The sequence below is a fragment of the Phocoena phocoena genome, chromosome 1 (genome assembly GCF_963924675.1).
Source record: "Phocoena phocoena chromosome 1, mPhoPho1.1, whole genome shotgun sequence".
NCBI classification, from domain to species: domain Eukaryota; kingdom Metazoa; phylum Chordata; class Mammalia; order Artiodactyla; family Phocoenidae; genus Phocoena; species Phocoena phocoena.
Genome location: NC_089219.1, coordinates 104,042,334 through 104,064,430, shown reverse-complemented (window position 1 = coordinate 104,064,430; position 22,097 = coordinate 104,042,334). Strand labels below are relative to the sequence as shown.

General features: G+C 33.5%; 1 protein-coding gene across 1 annotated transcript in view; it reads right to left on the bottom strand.

The window, feature by feature from the left end:
• Positions 1–22,097, bottom strand: part of MAN1A2 (mannosidase alpha class 1A member 2) — a 166,729-nt gene that overhangs the window by 26,507 nt on the left and 118,125 nt on the right. The window contains exons 9-12 of the mRNA XM_065878155.1: positions 16,186–16,301; positions 12,154–12,373; positions 6,523–6,695; positions 2,993–3,108 (exon numbers count right to left, since the gene is read on the bottom strand). Of these exons, the coding sequence (XP_065734227.1) occupies positions 2,993–3,108; positions 6,523–6,695; positions 12,154–12,373; positions 16,186–16,301 (625 nt within the window). The remainder of the gene's footprint in view (positions 1–2,992; positions 3,109–6,522; positions 6,696–12,153; positions 12,374–16,185; positions 16,302–22,097) is intronic.

The following is a 22,097-nucleotide window of genomic DNA, read 5'->3' as shown; positions in this document are numbered from 1 at the left end:
TTTCTTTTAATAATAAATTCATTAAGAAGACTATGTTTCCAACTAACCTGTGATTTTTCTTATCCATCTAATACCTGACATATATGAACTCAAGAAAAACTGACTGAAATGTATCCTCAACATGCACACTTTCTCAGTTTATCAGACCTTCAAATAAACATGCAACAATTGAGCTGAGGTGAAATGAATGTAGTGCTCAACTGTGATAATTTTCTTAGCCTAGGTTTTTTTATAAATACCTGTATGATTCCTCCTTTGACTTTTCCTAGTTTTATTGATCCAAATGTATTTGTGTGTGTGTATATATATATATATAACTGGTTACCTAGAGTACTGCGTTGAGAAGGATTCTTCCTGAACTTGAACTTGGCAGGGAAAAGTACCAAGGTCAACTGGTGATATCCCATATACTACAAGGGGAGAAGCAGCACGGCACATGTGTATTTGCAGCCCTACCCCATGTGCTAAAGTGCTCAAGGTGTGTACTGAGGAGGCATTTGAGAATTAATTATGAAAGCCAACCTGCAAGAGGTAAGATCTGAACTTTATTTAAAGAGGGGCATTAACTGATAGAAAGAATAAAGACATTCCTGCCAGAGCCAAAGAAATATGAAATAGACAATGAAATTCAAAAGAACAAATTATAGATGGGTAGATATATAAACAGATAGATTAACTTGGTTTAAGGATAGAATATATAAAGAAAAGAAGTGAGAAATGAAGCTAGAGATGAATGAGCCATTGAGCAGGAGAAGAGTGACATGAAGAAAATGGTATATGAATGTTGAAAATCAAGTAATTTCTAAGACTAGAGGAGGCCTCAAAATCAGCATTTTACCACCACTGTAGTACTATTCAATTCAGGCAAGATGCTCAGGAAAGATGCTAATAACACTGAGTGAGAAAGACTGTTGGAAAAAGGATATTCACACAGTCTCAAAGTTATCACTCCACAGATCACTTATTACAAAAAGAAAAACGATTCTTTACATGACCTTATAATCAAATCTAACCTTATGATCAAATTTAAAATCATCAATGAGTTAAACCGCTATCATGTGCCTCTTTATGAGATGAAATGAGGCCACATCATCTATATAATATTCATGCCAAAAATGTTTAACCTAAATCTGATCATAAGGAAACAATCACAAATATCTAAATTGAGGGACATTCTTCAAAACAACTAGCCTGAACACTTAATGTCAATGTCATAAAAGACAAAAGAAGAATAAGGAAACTTTGTTCTAGGGTAAAGCAGACTAAGAAACATGAGAAGCAAATGCAACAACTGATCCTTTATTGGACCCTGGGTTGGGGCTAAAAAAAAATTATAAAGTACATTATTAGAAGAATTGAGAAATTTGAAAATGGACTACATACTAAGCAGCAGTACTGTACGAATGTTAAGTCTCACAAACGTGATAACCGTATTGTGACTGTGTAAGATTATGCCCTTTTCCTAAAAATTCCTGGGTAAATAACAGAATGCTGGTAACTCTCAAATTATAAAGCAAATAACTAAATAAGCAAACAAGTAGAACTGTGTCTATGTATACATATACATGGGGGTATGGGAATGCAGCAAAAATTAACAAAAGGTAACTCTAGGTGAAAGATACAATCATTGTACTATTCTTACGATTTTTCTGGGCTTAAAAAACAGTAAAAAAAATTTTAAAAGAGAGAGATCTTACATAATTTGGGTCAAATTCCACAGTTGACAACTATGAAAACTGAAAGCAAGGAAGTTTTATTTTGACATGTTCCTTCAGCTAGGTTGTAGCAAGTGTATAACTAAAGCTCCTGCAGTTTTATCTTCCAGTCCAGTGCTCTTTCAACTGTCTCGTACAGTCTCAAGCCTAATCACACAGGATAAACAAATACAAGAACTGACTGGAGGTAGGGAACTGACTAAACCATCTCAGCAAAATAAGGGTTTGGTCTAGGGTCAACTACAGATATGGAAACGAGGGGGCAAAATAAAGAAATGATATAACAAGAAAGTGATATATTAGAATGAGAAAAAAAGAAATAACCATAACGTACAAGCTGAGAAGATAGGAAAATAAAAATATGAGGGATAATAAAAGAAAAATTGGATTAAGATTGCCATTTAGGATAAGAAACGTAGTTTGAGACATGTACATTTAAACCATAATACACCAGAATGTAAGCCAGAAGTATACTAGAATGTAAAGTCCAAGAGACTGAGAATTTTTTTCCCTTTTGCCTACTGATATATCCTCAAATAACCTGAACAATGTCTAGAAGTAATATTTTTTGGGACAAATGTAGTGACAGTTTATGAGGTATTCAAGAAGAGAATGACTGGAAATAGAAATGTGAAATTTAAAAGAAGGTATTAAGGACCTTACTTTGCAGGGGTTTTGGGAAGTAGACATATTTAAGGTCTCCACCTTCTTCCAGGAAAGTTTGTATAATTCTGCCTGGGATTCTGATTATAAGCCCAAATAATACAGCTGTCTTTTTTCTTTTCAATCATTCCTTTTATACAGATTTCTTTACAGGAAACCTCACTGGGAGGATGGGTGGCTATGGTCATACACCCTCTAGTAACCATCAAAATTCTTATGATTGTTCCTAACAGATTTCATTAGCTAGAACAGGGAGTTGAGGTGTGATCCCAGGACCAGCATCATCCGTACCACCTGGGAGTTTGTCAGAATGTAAATTCTTAGGGTCCACCCTAGACCTACTGAATCAGAAACTGGGCATGGCCCGGTAATCTGTATTTTACGAAGTCTTCTAGGTGATTCTAATGCATAGTAAAGAGCTAAATACAAAATAAAGGTACTCTTATTTGACAAAATGCCTTCATGAGATGTAGCTAAAAATTGAAGACACAATTACATAGAAAGATTTTTGTAATAAAATACAGTGTAACATCACATAGTCGTAATTCATCATGTAGTGACCACAGAGCGAACCCCGCCTACAATTAAAAAAATTTTTTAAGGCATCTACTTACTTTAATGTTTCAGCAAGAAAGAAGCTCTGCTGTACATCATCATGCGTAGGAGTAGAGGAATATACATCCTTCACGCCAGAAAATCCACCAGTGACTCGGCAATACTTTTCAATAGCCTGTAAAAGAGATGAGACCAAAGAGTCAATTCCATAGAGTTTCAAACTTGGAAGGACAAGTTAAGGAACCACAGTCAAAAGTTTACAGAGATCTCTATGAGAATTTGACAGTTTCAAAATAAGATTTTACTTGTCTGGTCTTCCTCCTTTCTAATGAAAAGCTAATTAACACTAAAAGTGTTTATTTAATCAAATTGTTAATTTTTATCCAGTTCCATTTTGATTACAGCTTGGTTTATAAAGTCTCCTTACCAAAGGGTTGGTACTTTTCTCTATCTAAGTATTTTAAACATTTTTATTTTTTACATCTTTATGGGAGTTGCTTTACAATGGTGTGTTAGTTTCTGCTTTATAACAAAGTGAACCAGCTATATGTATACCTACATCCCATATCCCCTCCCTCTTGCATCTCCCTCCACCCTCCCTATCCCACCCCTCTAGGTGGTCACAAAGTGCCGAGCTGATCTCCCTGTGCTATGTGGCTGCTTCCCACTAGCTATCTATTTTATGTTTGGTAGTGTATATATGTCCATGCCACTCTCTCACTTCGTCCCAGCTTACCCATCTCCCTCCCCGTATCCTCAAGTCCATTCTCTACGTCTGTGTCTTTATTCCTGTCCGGCCCTTAGGTTCTTCAGAAACTTTTTTTTTTTTTTAGATTCCATATATATGTGTTAGCATACAGTATTTGTTTTTCTCTTTCTGACTTACTTCACTCTGTGTGACAGACTCTAGGTCCATCCACCTTACTACAAATAACTCAATTTCGTTTCTTTTTATGGCTGAGTAATATTCCATTGTATATATGTGCCACATTTTCTTTATCCATTCATCTGTCAATGGACACTTAGGTTGCTTCCATGTCCTGGCTATTGTAAACAGTGCTGTGATGAACATTGTGGTACATGTCTCCTTTTGAATTATGGTTTTCTCAGGGTATATGCTCAGTAGTGGGATTGCTGGGTCATATGGTAGTTCTATTTTTAGTTTTTTAAGGTACCTCCTTACTGTTCTCCACACTGCCTGTATCAATTTACATGAATATGTTTTTAAACACATATTCTTCACAATGATCATGCATCTTTACCACTGTAGAACACTGAAGCAGTTTAAGGATACTGTGAAAGTATCAGGGAGGCATGACTAATCTTTAAGCCATTTAGAGACATTTCTTAAAGGCACGTTTTCATGCATAACATATTCAAGTTTGGAAATTTGAAGATGTAAATTGGAATAGTTAAAGCTACAGAAGACATGAGATACCACTATTCTATTCCAGCTTGTCTTCCCTTTTCTTTCTTTAAACCCAACATGGGAGCCAGTAGTGGGCAAGAAGGAAAATTCTATTTAAGATGTGAGTTCTCTTTTGTCTCCACACTGCACCCCCTTCTCATCATGTCATACTTTTGAAACTTGAATTTTAAGTATAATTATTTCAGTTCTTGTTCTTCAGAGTTTGTGTGTGTCCATATAGGCTATAGAAGCAAAATTTTAACTCTGTAATTCAAATATGGACAGATATGGGTTAAAGTTTGAGCTTGTCAAACCTTTAAGAAGGCGCACAGGAAAAAAAAAGAACCTTAGGAAAAGGATAAATTATCCTTTAGTGTTTCTCAATGAAAAGATGCATTTCTGCCACCATCCCTCACCTCCCTGCCCCACAAGATTCAGATACATCTCCCATATTCCTCTAAATAAGAAGCATTAAATATTAGTGGACTTTCAAGTCATATTCATTGCAGGATTACTTTACCTATTTCCCCTATATAAAATATTGCTTGATATATGTAAGCGTTAGTAAAAGCCATTGCTCCACAACAGAAGTGTGTGTGTGTGTATGTGTGTGTGTCTTATTCCCAAACCACTATGCCAACATTTTGTCTGTCTCTCAACTGCAGCAGGATCCTTTCACTAGCAGCTGTGTTTCCAATTTTGGACACAGGTAGTCAGAGAAAAGCAGCAACAATAAATGCTTCATCTGTTCCTGCTCTGTATTCACAACTGCCTTGTTTCCATTAATATTCTCTTATTGTTAAACTCCGTAAGGACCAACTATGTCTGAATGACAACACGTAAGTGTCCTCACCTTAGTTCGTCTTTATCACATTATTCCTAGATTATCGCAGTGGTCTCCAAAACCCACCAATTTGCAGATTATAATCAGATCCTTTTGTTTTGTTACTCCCCACTAAAAAGTCTTCAGTAGTTCCTTCCCCCTTCAAAAACCTTTAGTAGTCCCATAACGGATTCTTAAAGTCAGGGAGCTCTGGTGGGTAGGAGATGGTGAAGAAAAAGAAGATCTGAGGGGCTTTTTAGACAGGCAAAGGACTTTTAATCCCCACCTGCCAAATAAGAAACACTTATATAGTAACTGAGAAAACTAAGTATGTGTGTGTTATTCCTGAAGCACTGAGTAAAGTATTCATGCCTTGATCTGGCATGTAAGACCATCTACATAATGGCTCCAAACTTCTCTCTCTGGAGTTGCCCCTGTGAAACCTTTTTACATAAATTGGTCTATATTCTGCCCTAAAACACATCATGCACATTCTTGTCTGAGCAATTTACTAACACTACTTACCTCACCTAGAATGTCCTCATTCTATCTAGATTGCAAGTTTAAGCTAAACAATTCGAATATGAATATCCATCATAATTAGTACTATTTATCATAATTAGTATGTCTTAGAGAATAAAACACCTCCTCACTCCCAGTGATAAGCTATACTTTCATGAAAACGCTAATGATTTCTCTTCCTCCCAGGTACTGATGACAATGGAATTCTCTGAAAGGCTAGCATTTTATGAGTAAACAATTTGCTTACTTTACTAACCATTAAAAATTCCTCATTACAAATACACACACACACACACACACACACACACACACGTGTGTGTGTATATATATATGGAGAGAGAAAGAGAGAGAGCATGTTGGGGTTTTTCTGTCTTTCAATGTAGAAAATTTTTAACAATTCACTAGTGCTTCTTATGGTGCCACTAAGGAATTACTCTGAACACAAGCTGAAGTGAATGGGGGTTAATCTACCCAGGCTGTGAATATGGGCAATTTCACAATGATTTTATTTTTCCCCCAGAGGTTAAGCATTAATAGGCAAGTATAGAAATTTTATAATCATAGTGAAAAACTGCCATTTAAATGACTCCTTTAGTTATTCAGTAAGAATAATGAGTGAAGACTTAGGAGGAAAATAGTTCTAATAGAAAACTAAACTGGATTTTAAGGTTTACTTCTACTGCTTAAGAAACAAACTAACAGTTTTTCCAGCAAAAAAAAAAATGGAAGTAGCCCTATAGTTACCGAACATGAGGTAACATGGATGAGGATACATGGCACTACAGGAGGCTTAATTGAACACTCTTGCACATTAAATGAAATATCGGCTTATTTACCAGTGCTGCTTCCCAGCCCCACTCCCTATATCTTGGATCGTGAGTGAATCGCCACAGGTACCAATAGGTTTCAATTACTTCTGGACGTAGGATGTAATACTTTTCAGCCTGCCGAACTGCCACAGCCTCTACTGCACCATCAAACTTGAATGATTCGGGACCTAGCTTTAATGCTGTAACATGACAAAAGAAATAAATGAACAGAATAAACCATTTGTGTTTGTTTGCCAGAGTTTTTTCCTCCCCCTGTAAGAATGCAGTATGAAGTAAAGTTGTTTTGTTGTTTGTCTTATTTTTATTGTTGCTGTTTTGCAGAATCAGTGATTTTAAAAGATCCGCATTTGATTTTCTTATAAATATTCCTATTATTCTAACGTGAAATATTTCTCGTAAATAATGTACATCAACATACTGCTGTATCTAACTAAACTGACAAAAGTCTAGTAATCCTTTGGAAACAAATGCCAAGCTAGACATAAACACATTACATATTCTGTTTTGGTCCAAAATCAAATGAGACAGGTAACCGTATTGTGCACAATATTTTTTTTAAAAGTCAAGACAATTTAAAAGTCCTTTTAATATAACACATACATATAAGAAAACATTTTAGAGCTCAGATTTTGAATTAGATTTAGTTAGTCCCTAATCTTTTAAAGCATACCACAGTAAGAAACAATACATTTTTAAAACTTAAACCAGTTTTAAAAATCATCTCTCTTTGCCTATAGCTTCTGTATATACAGCTAGGAAGAGGTTCAAAACGCCAGCCACTAAGAATTTCATCAGTAAATTGCCTACTTATCAGTTTGAATAAACACCTGAAACTAACACAATATTGTATATCAACTATAGTAAAATAAAAAATTTTTTTAAAACATGGCCATAACACATATATTTCAACATTAAATAATACTCCTTAAATGATATGACTTCCATTCAGGCTGGAATACAGCACTACGTGAAAGGCTTTTTAAGAACCTCTTTCTAATCACACCCAGCACCCTAAACCTGGCAATATAAAACCATCCTCCACTGGGGTGCTGGAGTCACACACAATTATCACTCTCAGCTGCCATCTTTCTTTCTTTTTACTAGTTTGTACCAGTGGCAAACAGTTTCAAAGTCTCTTGCCTCTTTCAAGAAATGCTGGACAATTTTATATTTTCTCAGAAAAGGGAGAGTAAGAACTATACCATAAACAAAATCATGCCATAGTTGTTGGCATGACAGGTGTTGCAGCAGCCAAATTTTAGCATTACAAGGGTGATGCCATAAACTCCAAATAATCACAATTCAAAGGAGGTGAAAATAAAGCATTTCGTACCACTCCCCACCCCCAAGAAAAAAAACACAAAACCAGAAACACTATAGTGATGGTAGATAGCTCTATTAAAAGCAAGGCGTGTGATCCAGAAGAGTTAATACTCACAGTTTGTTTACTGCTAAATCTTGGAGAACTAAAGCAGAACTTAAGCAGGTGTTTTTAACCTGAGGATCATGAACTCTACGGTAGGCTTTGGAAGAGGGAGATTAATGTGTGCCAAAGAAGCCTCTGAAATTACATGCTAAACTTTATGTGTGCTCATACAGCTCTGACCACCTCCTCAATGGGATTTGAGGTTAGGACTAACTAAGAAATTATCAATGTTTTGTAAGAAAACTTCTACTCAGCTTATTGACAAGGTCTGGCATACAATCAAATATTATTTGTCATTTAATAAATGTTTTAAAAATAATAAAAGTCAAACATCATAAGCACTGAGATGATGGTAATCCAATAAATAGTAAGATAAGTCATTTTGTCTGGATTTCTTGTTTTTCTTTTCTCAAAGACCATGAGTGTTAATTTAGAGTTTTCAAATGATACTATTACGGCTAACTTTAAATTAGGTAATAACTTCTGTAATTATAATGATATTATCACCTGAATTGAAGTAGAAATTGGCTGCATGGAACTAATATTTTAAGACTTCTTACTAAAAATTTTATTTCACTGATCAGTCATTCATAACTTCACAAATAAAACACACCAGAAAGATAACATATTTGTTCTGTGAAGAGCTGGTGAGTAAAAAACATACAAGCCACATCCATTGGTATGCGGTATGTAACATATACATACCGCATACCATTGGTATGTGATATGTAATATATTACATACCACATCCATTATTTTTGTCAAATCATTGCTTTCATGTTTCTGAGGGCATTATTTCTTAGGTGCTCTTTTGTCTATGCAATGCTATAAAAAAATAATTTCATAACATTCTACCTTGCACTTAATTTCTACTCCCTGTCTTAAATTTCCCACTTATATTTGATATATCATTTCTAAAAGGAAAATAACTAATCCAACAAGTAAAAATTGAGTCAAAATCATAAATAATTTAGTGTCTAGGTAAAAAGAACTCTAGAGGATGCAAAAATCATATAATGTAGGTAAAGGAAAGAGACATGCACAAAGAAAACAATTGAAGTAAAATATCAAATGTGCTAAAAGTCAGTTGTAAGAAAATAAAAGATAATTTTAAAGAAGGTACAGATTAGTCCGTAAAGTCATGGGAAAAAAAATATTCATGAGTCCTCCAAGACAGGCAGAATCTGTAGAGATGGAAAAATAAGTACACTTAAGTCAACGAAAGAAATTCAACAAAAGCTAAAAAGCATGAGGAATATCTGGGACAGGCAATCTGAATACAGTTTGAATGGGCTAATAGTAAGGGAAGAACTTAAACTATTTTCCTGTATCCTTCCCTCCTATTAACTTCTCTTAAGGAAAAAATAGTTGTAGAAACTCTTAAAATATGTCCATTACTCCATGTTCAATGGATGTCTTGTCCATTGGACATGTTATATGTATCTAAAGAGATTAAATTTCCCCCCAAAATGCGATAGCACATAGTCTAAGAACGGTGTTATCCAATTTCAATATGAAATAAATTAAGTTATATAATAGTCATTATTTTAATGATGTTCAGCAATTTTTTTTTAATCTAGAAACCCAGATCAAGAAGGTTCTATATTTGGAAGTCTAAGATCTGGTTTGGCATTAATTTTGCATTTTACCTCAGAATAAACTAAAACAATGTATCAAACTAGCTTCCTATGTAGACATAATAATGTTTAACTACCAGTAAGTTACTGCTCAGTCTCCTGAAAAGATTCAGCAACATTTCCTACAAACCCAGCTAAGTATTAAGCAGCAGGCCATGTTTATCAGTAAGTGGAATATATGAAGAATACCAGATTTTGAAATAATGTTAACTATAATTCCAACAAACTGAAGTGAAATCCTAAGGCAGTAATTATTGTATGAATTTAGCCCAAAAGACTGCTAAGAAGTGAATATATTTTTAAACAAGGTTGCCAAAAATTATAGCCTAGCTATAAGAAAATACAGCAGAAGATGTAATGGTAGGAAGTAAGCAAAACTACAATTGTACTTCTTAATTAAAGGATCTAAGGTGAGATTAAAGATAAGTAAAAACAGTGAAAGATGTGAAAATATAGGATACAAACCAAATAGTAATCTTTTGGGGCATACGATGGCAAAGAGGGTCACAGGTTCATCGACTGGCAATGTGAAAATGACGTCAGAACAAGCATGACAGCAACAACCAGAGACTGCATTTAAAAATTTTTCATTTGTACTCACAACATTCTGAGGAAGACAGCGTAGGTATTATTACCCCAACTTTTTGCAGATGGAGCAACTGAGGCTTTAGGAAGGCTAAATGATTTGCCTAAAGCTCATAGATAATAAATAGTGAAACAGGGGCTTTTTGCATCCTAGTTCACATGTTCTTTTCATAATATCAGTGTTTCATATCAGTATGAAATGTGAAAGTCAGAAATATAGGGCATCCTTTCGTAACTCTGGTATTCTATGAATTTCTCAAAGGCAGGGAAGATATCTTGTTCACACATCAACCTGTAAGAATCCAGCATTAACGCCTGGCACATAATATGTGCTCCATGTTTAATGGAGTGAATGATTAATATAATAACCATAATATACCATACCTTAATACATCTGTTGCGTGAAATGCTACTATTTTAGATCTAGTATTTGATTTGTGGTCAAAAGCTGCAATAACAAGTCTTATTATCATGGGTCCTAGTACAAACATTTAATATCCACTCTGGTCCTCAATGTTTTACTAATTTCAGCTTTAAGTATATATTTGATATTCTATACTGACATCATGACAAAATATTTTAACTTCTATTTGTAACTCAGACAACAGACTTTAGATGTATTATATACTAACTTAAACCACCACAAAATAACATCTGCTTCAATGTCCCTTTGACTTAGTTATATTTTGTCACGAAATGGAATCCTTGATTTGGTTACTGAGAGAGCTGAAGGGTCAATTTCACCACAAATTCAATTCTTTATTATATAAAAATAACTTGACAGATTTATGAACTAGGATAAATTTTAAGCCAACCATATTTGTTTAATGTACCTGATGATAAATTAACACTAAAACATAAATTCAGTTATTTAACTAAAACAACAATTCAACTTCTGAAATCACAATCAGAAATTCCTAGTTTTTAGTTTTTCAGGGAACTCATTTTCCATTATTTCATATAGAAACATACATTTTTGGGATTTCCCTGGTGGAGCAGTGGTTAAGAATCCGCCTGCCAATGCAGGGGACACAGGTTCAAGCTCTGGTCCGGGAAGATCCCATATGCCGCGGAGCAACTAAGCCCAAGCGCAGCAACGAAGACCCAACGCAGCCAAAAATAAATAAATAAAATAACAATAATAATAATAATATTTTAAAATACATTTTTAAAGCCAGAGAAAAACTTGGAAGACCTAGTCCAGTGTTTCTCAACCCTATTCTCCAGGCTTTTATTTAAACCTAATTGCCTTCTCCTTCCATGAAATATTATTAACAAATATATACTGTTTATCTATCTATGACTATGTGTGTATGTGTGTGTGTGTGTGTGTGTGTGTATGCTTTATATTTAAAGATATTTTTTGCCCCCAGGAACAAATTTTTGTCACCTGTAAAACTGAGAATCATCTCATTTTTTTAGGTAAGGACACTGAAGCCCAGAAATATCACATACTTGCCTAAAGCAACACAACAGGTTCTTTTTAAAGGTACAAACAACTTAAAATTATTGGTGAACTGACCAAGAGACAAACTACTAGTTATCTACATACCAATTATACATATAACATACAGTTATATACATACTCAATATAACTAATATCTTTATTGGCAAGGCGTGTAACCTAAATCAACTCTGTATTCTTTTAAGCAACTGATTTTACAGAAGCTGAAATAAATGGATGAAATGGATTCTTCTATATTAAAATAAACAACGTTAGCCCATACATTCCTAAAAGCCCTACCTATTGTCTTTAAAACAACTTCTTCAAAATCTTTATTAACAAAAACAGAATTCAGAATAATAATTTAGAAAGATGCAGGAACATTATTTTCAGAATTAAAATTCATGTTTTTAAGAAAATTTACTGTGTTAGAATAAATTATTTTGAAGTAAAAACTGCCTATTTATTTCCCTTCTAATTCCTGGACATATTTTTATCTTAGAAATTATTTTAGACTAAGTAATTAGCATTATTAATATTCTTACCAGTTCTGTCATATGACTCATGACATGTACGTGCAATTTCTGCTCCTAGCTCTAAATAATGTCCAGCTTGATCCATTCTAGAACCATCTGCTCCTAGCACAAACATTCCCCCAGCAAAGCAGGCCAAATGCCCCATCTTCTTTTCCAAGTGCCCGTTCTTCCATTCTCCAATAAAGGTAAGACCTCCCCGAGACTTCCTAATAAGATGTTTTTCTATAGCCTATAAGAAAGAGTAGATATTCAAAATTTTAGAGGAATAGTGTTAGTATTCAAACTTAATACATCCTTTTCACACAAAACCTTGGTAATATGAAATTCTACAAAGCTGTAACTTTCCCAAACTGGAAGACTTAATTTACAATAATTAAGTTTGGGAGTGAGCAATCAAGTTACACATAATCTTGAACAAATATCCAAATCACAAGCATAATGAGACAAGGTGGGAGAGAGGAGACTGGCCTCAAGATTACCTTTCAGCACAACACTACCCATATTACAGGTTTTTTCTTCTTGCTCTAAATGAAATTCGTAATAATCAGTGAACTGAGGTCAGGATGACAAGTTAAAACCCAGAGGCTCTACCGGTTTATTTTCTATTTCAAACAACAAAAAATGAATAGGAAGAAAACACCCAAGTTAATCAGAAAAATGTGATTTTGATAATCAGTTAAAATGGTTTCTTTCTCATGTAACTATACATGTTGTCAAAGTGTTTTAAAAAGGCATATTAGGTGAGATACATTATATGTTATAAAACTTAGAAAAACAGTTGAAAGTTCAAACTTAACTCCTTAGTCCCTTACTTCACAGACTTAGGCATTTGTTTTGGATGCTGTGCCAGGGTTAAGAGAGGCCATGCGACAATGTCAATTTTACTTCTTCTGAAATGTCAACTTTCCTTAAAGCAGTGGGAATGGAAAGATAAATATTTTACATTAAACCTGAATATAACACGAAGTAGAGTCCAAAAATCACATTTCATTTTAAAAATGAAAAAGTTTAAGAACTTTGGACCATGTTCTTAGACTTTGCTGAGAGGGGCTAAAGAACAATTCTCTACCTTTAGAGGTACGTCTTTGTAAAAGTATAAGGAATTGCATTAATTCAGTTCTCTTTGGTAGAAATTATTATACATAATAAAATACTATACTTTTCTGACAATAAAAAGTAATAAGACTCAACTCACATTTTTATTGTGGGCTGTTTTCTGTCAAGCTCAATAACAATCAGCTTTTGAAAAATTTATTCTATGTTCTTTATCACAATAATGTTTGTTCTACAGAAACACAAGGACTATGCCTTATTCATCATCTTACGCTCCACAAACCCTATAAGTGTAGTATGCATTCAACAATTGTTCAATTAATAAGTCATTTTATAAATAAATGGTACCCTCTGATAATTGTATTTGACCTGTTAGAGGAAGAAGGGGTAGCTGATAAGCAAAATAATAAGGGACTACCATTGGATTATAAATGTTTATTGTTGTTTTATTTTAACCATAGTACTATGAAGCACAAATGAAAACATCAGTTTTTTGAGTAAAGGGACAATGTTTTTCATCTTTGTGGACCTCCCTACATCTAACATGTGGGTAAACTTTTTACCAACAATTCACTTACAGACACCTGAAATTTCTTGTATGGCTCCCTTCTCTCAGTAAAATTAAGACAAATGTCTAAGAGTTCAACTTATGTAAAAATTTTTGAATGGTATTGCTCTTCTATTAAAAATTGTTAAACAAATCTTCATAAATAGTGGCATTAATTTCTTGCTCCAAAGGGACCTTTAAAAAGGTATAATTTTTCTTCATTATTTTAAATAAAGACTAAATATAAACTTGATCAGAATATAAAACCCATAACTACATAATTTTTAAAAAGAAAGCTAAGATGTAGGAACCAGGAATATGGGTAGCCATAAGTGCAGAGGAAGGTAAGATGAGGATGGAATAATTTAAATATATTAGTTCAGAAAGACAAATTTAAAAAATGACTTATCTCAAACTAGAATGGATCTTAAAATTCACAATCATTCCTATCTCTTCTGTGCATACTACATGTCATTTATTTTACAATTTGTATATACTCTGTCTCCTAACAGAATTAAGAGTCATCGAAGATAATTAACATTGCAAAAACTGCATACATGTCTCAAAATGAAAGTTAGCCAACTGGTTATTTAAACACACTTAGTAGGTGCTCATTTTAGACTTAAGAACTAATAAAAACAGAATACAAATATAGAAAGATTTTTAGGACACATATATAGCAGATGATTCATGGAAAATAATTTTAATTTATGAGATTAACTTTCAAAACAGGTATCATGCTTTTCAAAGTATATATGATTTAAAAAGCAATGACAGTACAGATGAACCAGTTTGCAAGGCAGAAATCGAGACACAGATGTAGAGAACAAACGTATGGACACCAAGGGGGGAAAGCGGCAGGGGGGTGGGAGTGGGATGAATTGGGAGATTGGGATTGATATATATACACTAATATGTATAAAATAGATAATAAGAAAAAATAAATAAATTTTTTAAAAAGCAATGACAAATATCATGTTCTTTTTCCTTTAGGAAACATTATGCAAAACAAGAGAAAATGGTTTTAGATTCAAAATATTACAAGCAGCAAACTACAAAGAAAAAATGATTACGTGGTATATGACATGTCACACTTTCTCAAAAATAAAAATAGTAAACACAGTCATTCATTTATCAAATACTTACTGAATACCTATTGTTTCAGGTCATACTAGACAATAATAAACAAATTAGTCTGTCTTCAAGGAACCCACAGACTAGTGGGAATGACTAAGGGTGGCTGTTTTCAACATTGCAATTCTAAAATTATTACCTTCTTCCTAGATAATGACTTTTCTTGCATCATAAACCTTTCTAGGTTTAAAGTTTAATAACAGAATAAAATTCTACAACTTTTCAAAATACAGGTCTTCATAAAGAATTTTAGAAGTCACATACTAAAGTGGAGATTCCTGATTACCCATCAATTTAGTTCAATTTCTTAGTCAACACACTCCTTCAAGAAACATTTATTGAATGCCTACAATGGGCGAAGCACTATAATGCCACATATTAGTTCAACTCCTGTGCATTTTTATAAACAACTATAGAGATTAGTTCCTCAAAAAGTAAGGATATAAATGGGTAATAAGATCCTTGGTTTAACTTAAATACAAAACAACTGTAACTTTGAGTATGGATGATTGACTAGAGTCAGAAATGGTGTTACATACAAAATACACAATTTTTAAAAGTAATTAAATTATTACAGGGATAGGGGTTTATACTAGATCAGAAAGCAAATAATTTACAAAGTAATTAAATCACTTTTCTATTTCATAGTTTCCACTTGGAGGTATCACATATAAGTGTTTCCAAGAATGAAACTTGTTCCAATTTTAAACTTTTACACTGTGATACGGGGTTACATAAATATAAAACAATACAGAATAGTGGTTAAGAGCATAGGCTTTGGATCTAGACTCGAGTTCCAGGCTCCATCACTAACTAAGCTATGCGACCTTTAGCAAGTTACTTAACCTCTCTGCACCTTAAGGTCCTCATGTACAAAATGGTAGAGAAGATTAAATGATTTCACATATGTAAAAGGGGTCAGACGAGGGGTCAGAACAGTTCCTGGCATGTAAAAAGTACTATAAAAGTGTTTTGTCCTTATTATTTACCCATAAGGCTCTCAACATGTAGGTTTAATGGGTCATTTCAAAAAAGGAATGTTTATGGAAAAGTATGTGAAGTTAGCTTTTTCAGTCTCTGTAGAAAATAGCTACAAGTAATTAAGATAAATTTTCATACATAAATATGTTACACTAAATTCCTCAACAATTTCTTTAAAGTGCCACAATAAAGAAAAACTTAATATATGACTATTAAAATACTAACAAACTCTAAGGAATGTATATAATGTGTACAGATGCTCATCAATTTCGATCAAATACATCATATATTCGATATGCTAATTAGGTAAAGGTTCTGATAATTACCTCAATAGCATCATCATACATTTTTCTGGCCTCATGATCTGTTTTATCTGACATCAACCATGCTTTTAGTAAGTACTCATAAAAACTGTCTCCTAGCCCGCCAACTGATGTATGATCTGCAACAAAAGAGAAAAGAGAAGGATGGAGGTGGAAGAAAGAGAAGACAGAGGATAAAAAATAATGCTTTTTAATTACAATGACTATATTAAGACCAATAATTTAAACATTATAGTGACAGCCGTATTTCCAACATACTTCAAATTTAGTCCAGTAGGAGTATACCATAATCACTCTCCTCAAATATATATCCAGTTTTCTAGGATATCTTTTTCTCCTGGATGTGGTATTTCACATATTTAGTAGTCTTTTTCATGTATCGGTGATTATGTGGAAGAACACTATTGATGGGAATGTAAAATGGTACACCCACTTTGGAAAACAACTTGGCAGTTTCTTAAAAAGATAAATATACACACCTACCATACGATACAAACATTCCGTTCTTGGATATTTACTCCTGAGAAAGAAGAACACATGTCCACTCGAAGGCTTGTGTGTGAATGTTCAAAGCACTTTATTTGTAACAGCCCAAAAGTGAAAATAACCCAGAGGTCCATCAACAGGTGAATGGATAAACAAACTGTGGTATTCCACAAAGTGGAATTGTACTCGGAACTACGGATATACACAACATGGATGAATCTCAAAATAATACTGCTGAGTGAAAGAAGCCAGACAAAAATTAAAAGTACATATAAAGGATTGCATTTATATAAAATTGTAGAGAATACAAACCTATCTGTAATGATAGAAAGCAGATCAGTGGTTGCTCGAGGAAGGAGTGAGTAAGGGAATGAGGAAAATATCATAAAGGGGTATGAGGAAATCTTTTGGGGTGATATGTTAATTATTTTGATTGTGGTGATGGTTTTCATAAGTGTATACTTACTTTAAAGCTTATCAAATTGTATACTTTATTATGTACAGTTTATGTCAATTTTACCTTAATAAAACTGTTTTTACAAAAGCAAGTAAACAAAATAAAAAGGATATTTGGAATCAGCCCAAACCTATCAGTAACATCAACAAATCAAATTAAACTCATCTTTTAAAATAAACTGAGACTCTCACACAGGAATTTTTTAAAGTTTTATTTTACTAATATATATAAATACTTTTTACTAAAGACACACCTAAACTAAAACTGCCCAGGAAATTGAAAATAAAGAAACAGTCAAAAGAGAGATAAGGATGGATAGGAGGTTTATACATAAGACTTAAGGAGAGTAAAGAATAAGAAAGTAAACTGATCAAAGTTAGAGTTGTGAGGGGTACTGGTGATCCAGTTAGAATTGGAAATTATAAATTTATAGTGACTTTACCCTGTATTACTGATGGTTTTCATCAGCAATCCTCAGCTGACTCTGTAGATGAATGCAAAAGGTACATGGCTACACTGATACAAGTATTGGGATTTGTAGGACAGGTAACACAGAAGACTAAATGTACTCGCGTATTCTCACACTATTTTGGATCCTATGCAGTCTAGGCTGGTTAGGAAAGGAAGCAACAGGTGATCCTCTTGTCCAACCATTCAGGATCCTCGCTCCACTGTTCACCTATTGCATGCAACCAGTAAAACATCGGCCCACCTGTCAGTCTACTCTACTATTATCCCCAAATTCACAATTTTCACCGCCAATGAGAACCTCAGCATTGCTTGTCAACTTTTCTATGACCCCTTGATTAGTGCTCTTTCCCATTTCCTAAAGCAGATTTTTGAAATCTCTTCTTCAAAAGGCCTCTACAGCTCTACCTTCTTCCTTACTCTCAGCAGACAACCAAGCCTTCAAATTCACATAAAAAATACAGATCATTCACCCCAAAAATGTATCTTTCAACTTCCTATACCCCATCTATCAATTTATCTATTCCCTTTGCCTGTTAAAGAGGAAGAAATGTTCCTTCTCTACTCTATGCACTCCATCTAGCTCTGGACACTAACCACTTCTGCTTCCTTTCCAGGAATCCCCCTCTTGGTTTATCAACTTCTACCCTTCAACTGAAACTACCTCTTATTATTAACATCTTAAAATAATCTAATTTTTCTTGACTCTACCACACTCTTTTGGTTTGATATCTATCAGGTGTTTACTGAAAGAATGGAGAAAGAGAAATCATGGATCATGTCTAGATTTCTTGCTGGGGCAAATGAGTGAACAGTGGTGCTCTTCACTAAAACTGGGAATACCAGAGGGGGAAATGGCTTAAAGTGGAAGGAGTGTGAATCTTGGGCATGCTGAATTTGAGGGACTAGCTGGATAGCTAAATGGATATAACAAACATGTGGAAATCCAGAGAGAGATAAGTTGGGGGTATAACTTTGGGAGTTATAAAATTGGGATTTATAAAAATGTATTTGAGCCATAATGGAGTTTACTCAGAGAGAATGTATGAAATGATCAAAGGACACAAATGGTACTTAGGAGCATGATCTCAAACATATATTTGGTCTCAACTTTGGTCTCAAACATATATTTCTGGATATGTCGTAGATCTAAGGATTAATAAATGAGCAGGAAAAGAAAACATAACAAAATTAAAGTAGGTGAAATAACGAGAAAAAGATGGAAAAGGCAAAAGTCTTTGGCATCATGGTTTAGGGGAAATGATTTTTAGATATGTTAATTATTGCTAGGGATTACAGATTTAGTTACAGGTTACTTAGGTTATAGGATGTAGTCTCAGTCCTGCCTGACAGGCTCTCTCCAGCTCTTCTAGACTCTTGTTCCAGTGGAAGTTTATATGCTTAATAAATAAATACATAGCAGACGCCTGCAATCCTTGGTCAACTACAGAATTTATCACCCAGCAGTCTGACTTTCTTATTTGAACCACTGAACCATGCCTGCCTAGATGTCAAATCTGATGAACCATGTCACTCCAAGGTCCTTTTGAAATTCAGAAATTGGTAACATATTATAAAGTATTAGTAAATACCAATGGTTCATATTATCTGTCTTAGCATGTCATGAAGTTAATGGCAGGTTTCTAAGAAGTTAATTCTTGAAGTGTTCTTACAAGAAATTCTAGAATAAAAATATTTGTATCATGTGTTATAGTTTATGAAGCATTTTCAAATATATTTATTATCTCATAAATATGACCCACACAACTGTCTTATTAAAATAAGTACAATTAGAACAGATGAAGAAACAAAGGCATGAGGTTAAATAACTTATGTAAATTATTAAGCAGGAAAGCCTGGATTAGTCTTCTAACTCCAAATATTATACCCATTCTTGCTTTTCTTTCACAGTTTTTAAATCAGTAGTATAAAATTTAGTGAATCAGTAATGATAAATTTCCTATATTTTCTTCACTTAAGTCATTAAACGGCATAGGCTAAGTATTGTACTTAGAAAACTAGTGAAAAAATAGAGTAAAAAAAAAGATATTAATGATGTGCCTTTAAATCTAGGTTGCTTACTATATTCTTTTATATCTGTTGCCAAGTACTTTTCCTGAAGGTAATTACCATAACTATTCTCTGTGATTGCTGTGTTCATGTCACAGACATTATCATTACTCTAATTATAATACAGTTAGCCAAAGCTGAATTGTTAAATTTCAGTTCAATTCACTGTTTGTTTTGCAGACTATTTATAGTTATGACAGATGTATACTGCTCAAAGATAATAATGGAATTTGATACACTTTTCAGAAACTGATACGCAATATACAAAAATACTAAAAGGAATAAATTGGACAATTTATAAGGACTGCAGCTGCTAAAGGGATATCAGGATAGCTCCCCTAGAAGTTTAAAGACCTCTTGTCAAAACAACCAGTGAATAGCTCTTTTTATAACATTCTCAAAATTAATAAATGCTGAGAGTGAACATAGTCTAAAGAAGTCATCTGGATTTGTTTTGTGGGAAAAAACAAGTATGAATGAAAGAATTGTATTTTACTGCAATTTTTTATTGTGGTAAAATACATACATATAACATGAACATTACTATTTTTACCATTTTTTAAGTGTACTATTCAGTGGCATTAATTACATTCATAATGTGGTACAAACATTGTCATTATTTCAAAAACTTTTTCATCACCCCAAATAGAAACTCTGTACCTATTAAGCAATAACTCTCCATTCTCCTCCCACCCAAGCCCCTGGTAACCTCCAATCCACTTTCTGTCTCTGTAAATTTGACTACTCTAGATATCTGATGTAACTGGAATTATACAATATTTGTCCTTTTGCAACTGGCGTTTTTCATTTTAGCATAATATTTTCAAGGTTCATCGATGTTGTATCAGAACTTTATTCCTTTTTATAGCTAAATAATATTCCATTGAATGTATATACCACATTTTGTTTATCCATCTCTTGGACACTTTGGTTGCTTCTACATTTGGGTATTGCAAATAATGTTGCTGTGAACACTGGCATACAAGTATCTGTTTGAGTCCTTGCTTTCAAATCTTTTGGGTAGATACCTAGGAGTTGAACTGCTGGATCATATGGAATTCTATGTTCAACTTATTGTGAAACCACCAAAGTGTTTTTCACAGTGGCTACACCATTTTACATTCCCACTAGTGGTGTGAGAGGGTTCCAATTTATCCACACATCCTCACCAACACTCATTATCTGTCCTTTTGATTACAGTCATCCTGGTAGGTGTGAAGCGACATCTCATTATGCTTTTAATTGCATTCCCCTAATAACTAACGATGCTGAGCATTTTTTTCATGTGTTTATTTTCCATTTGAATATTTTCTTTGGAGAAATATCTATTCAAGTCCTTTACCCATTTTTTAATTGAGTGTCTGGTCTTTTTGCTGTTGAGTTTTAGAAGGTCTTTATATATTCTGGATATTAAGCCCTTATCAGATATATGATTTGCAAATATTAACTCTCATTTATTTGCAAATAAACTCTTGTTCTGTGGGTTGTCTTTCAATCTCATGACAATATCCTTTGATGCACAAAAGTTTCTAATTTTAATGAAATCCAATTGATCTATTTTTTCTATTGTTGCCTATGCTTTTGAAGAAGTCACTCCCAAATCCAAGGTCATGAAGATTTGTCCCTCTTCTAAGAGTTTTATAGTTTTGGTCCTTAAATTTAGGGTCTTGGGTGCATTGTGAGTTAAGTTTTGTATCTAATAAAGGTAAGGGCCCAACTTCATTCTTTTTCATGTGGCTATCTAGTTTTCACAACACCATATGATGAAGAGAAAGAGTTATAACTTTAATAATTAAGATGCCATCAGTGAGACACTGCTGGTCATTTCAAAGGCTGGCAATTCTCAAACAGTGATTTATTTTTTCCAGTATTCTAAGATTTTGGTGTGGAAAATAGCATCTTCTTATTTAAAAATGTTTTTAATCTTACTTCAAAAGTAATACATGTCCATTATCAAATTTAGAGTAATAGAGGTAAACAAAACAAAAACAAACATTCAGTAAAAAACCACAGGTAACACTTTGGTTTCTATCCTTGTGGTATTTGTTTTCTCTCTTTTTCTCAATATCTTTCTAGATATTTCATATTTACCTATGTCAAGTATTCTATAACATAACTTTTAATGACTATATTGTATATCAGATCTGGAGGGATTATAATTTAACCAAATTTCTTTCATAGGATGTTTAAAAACTGCACTGTCCAATGTGGTAGGCTGTAGTCACAAATATCTAATTAAATTTAAATTAATTTAAAGTAAATAAGATTTAAAATGCAGTTCCACAACCATACTAACATTTCCAGTGCTCAATAACTACATGCTAATAACCACTACTATATTAGACAGGACAGAAATAGAACATTTTCATCATCATAGAAAGTTCCATTGGACTTTCTATGGAGTGCTTTAGAATGTTTCCAAATTATCCCTATT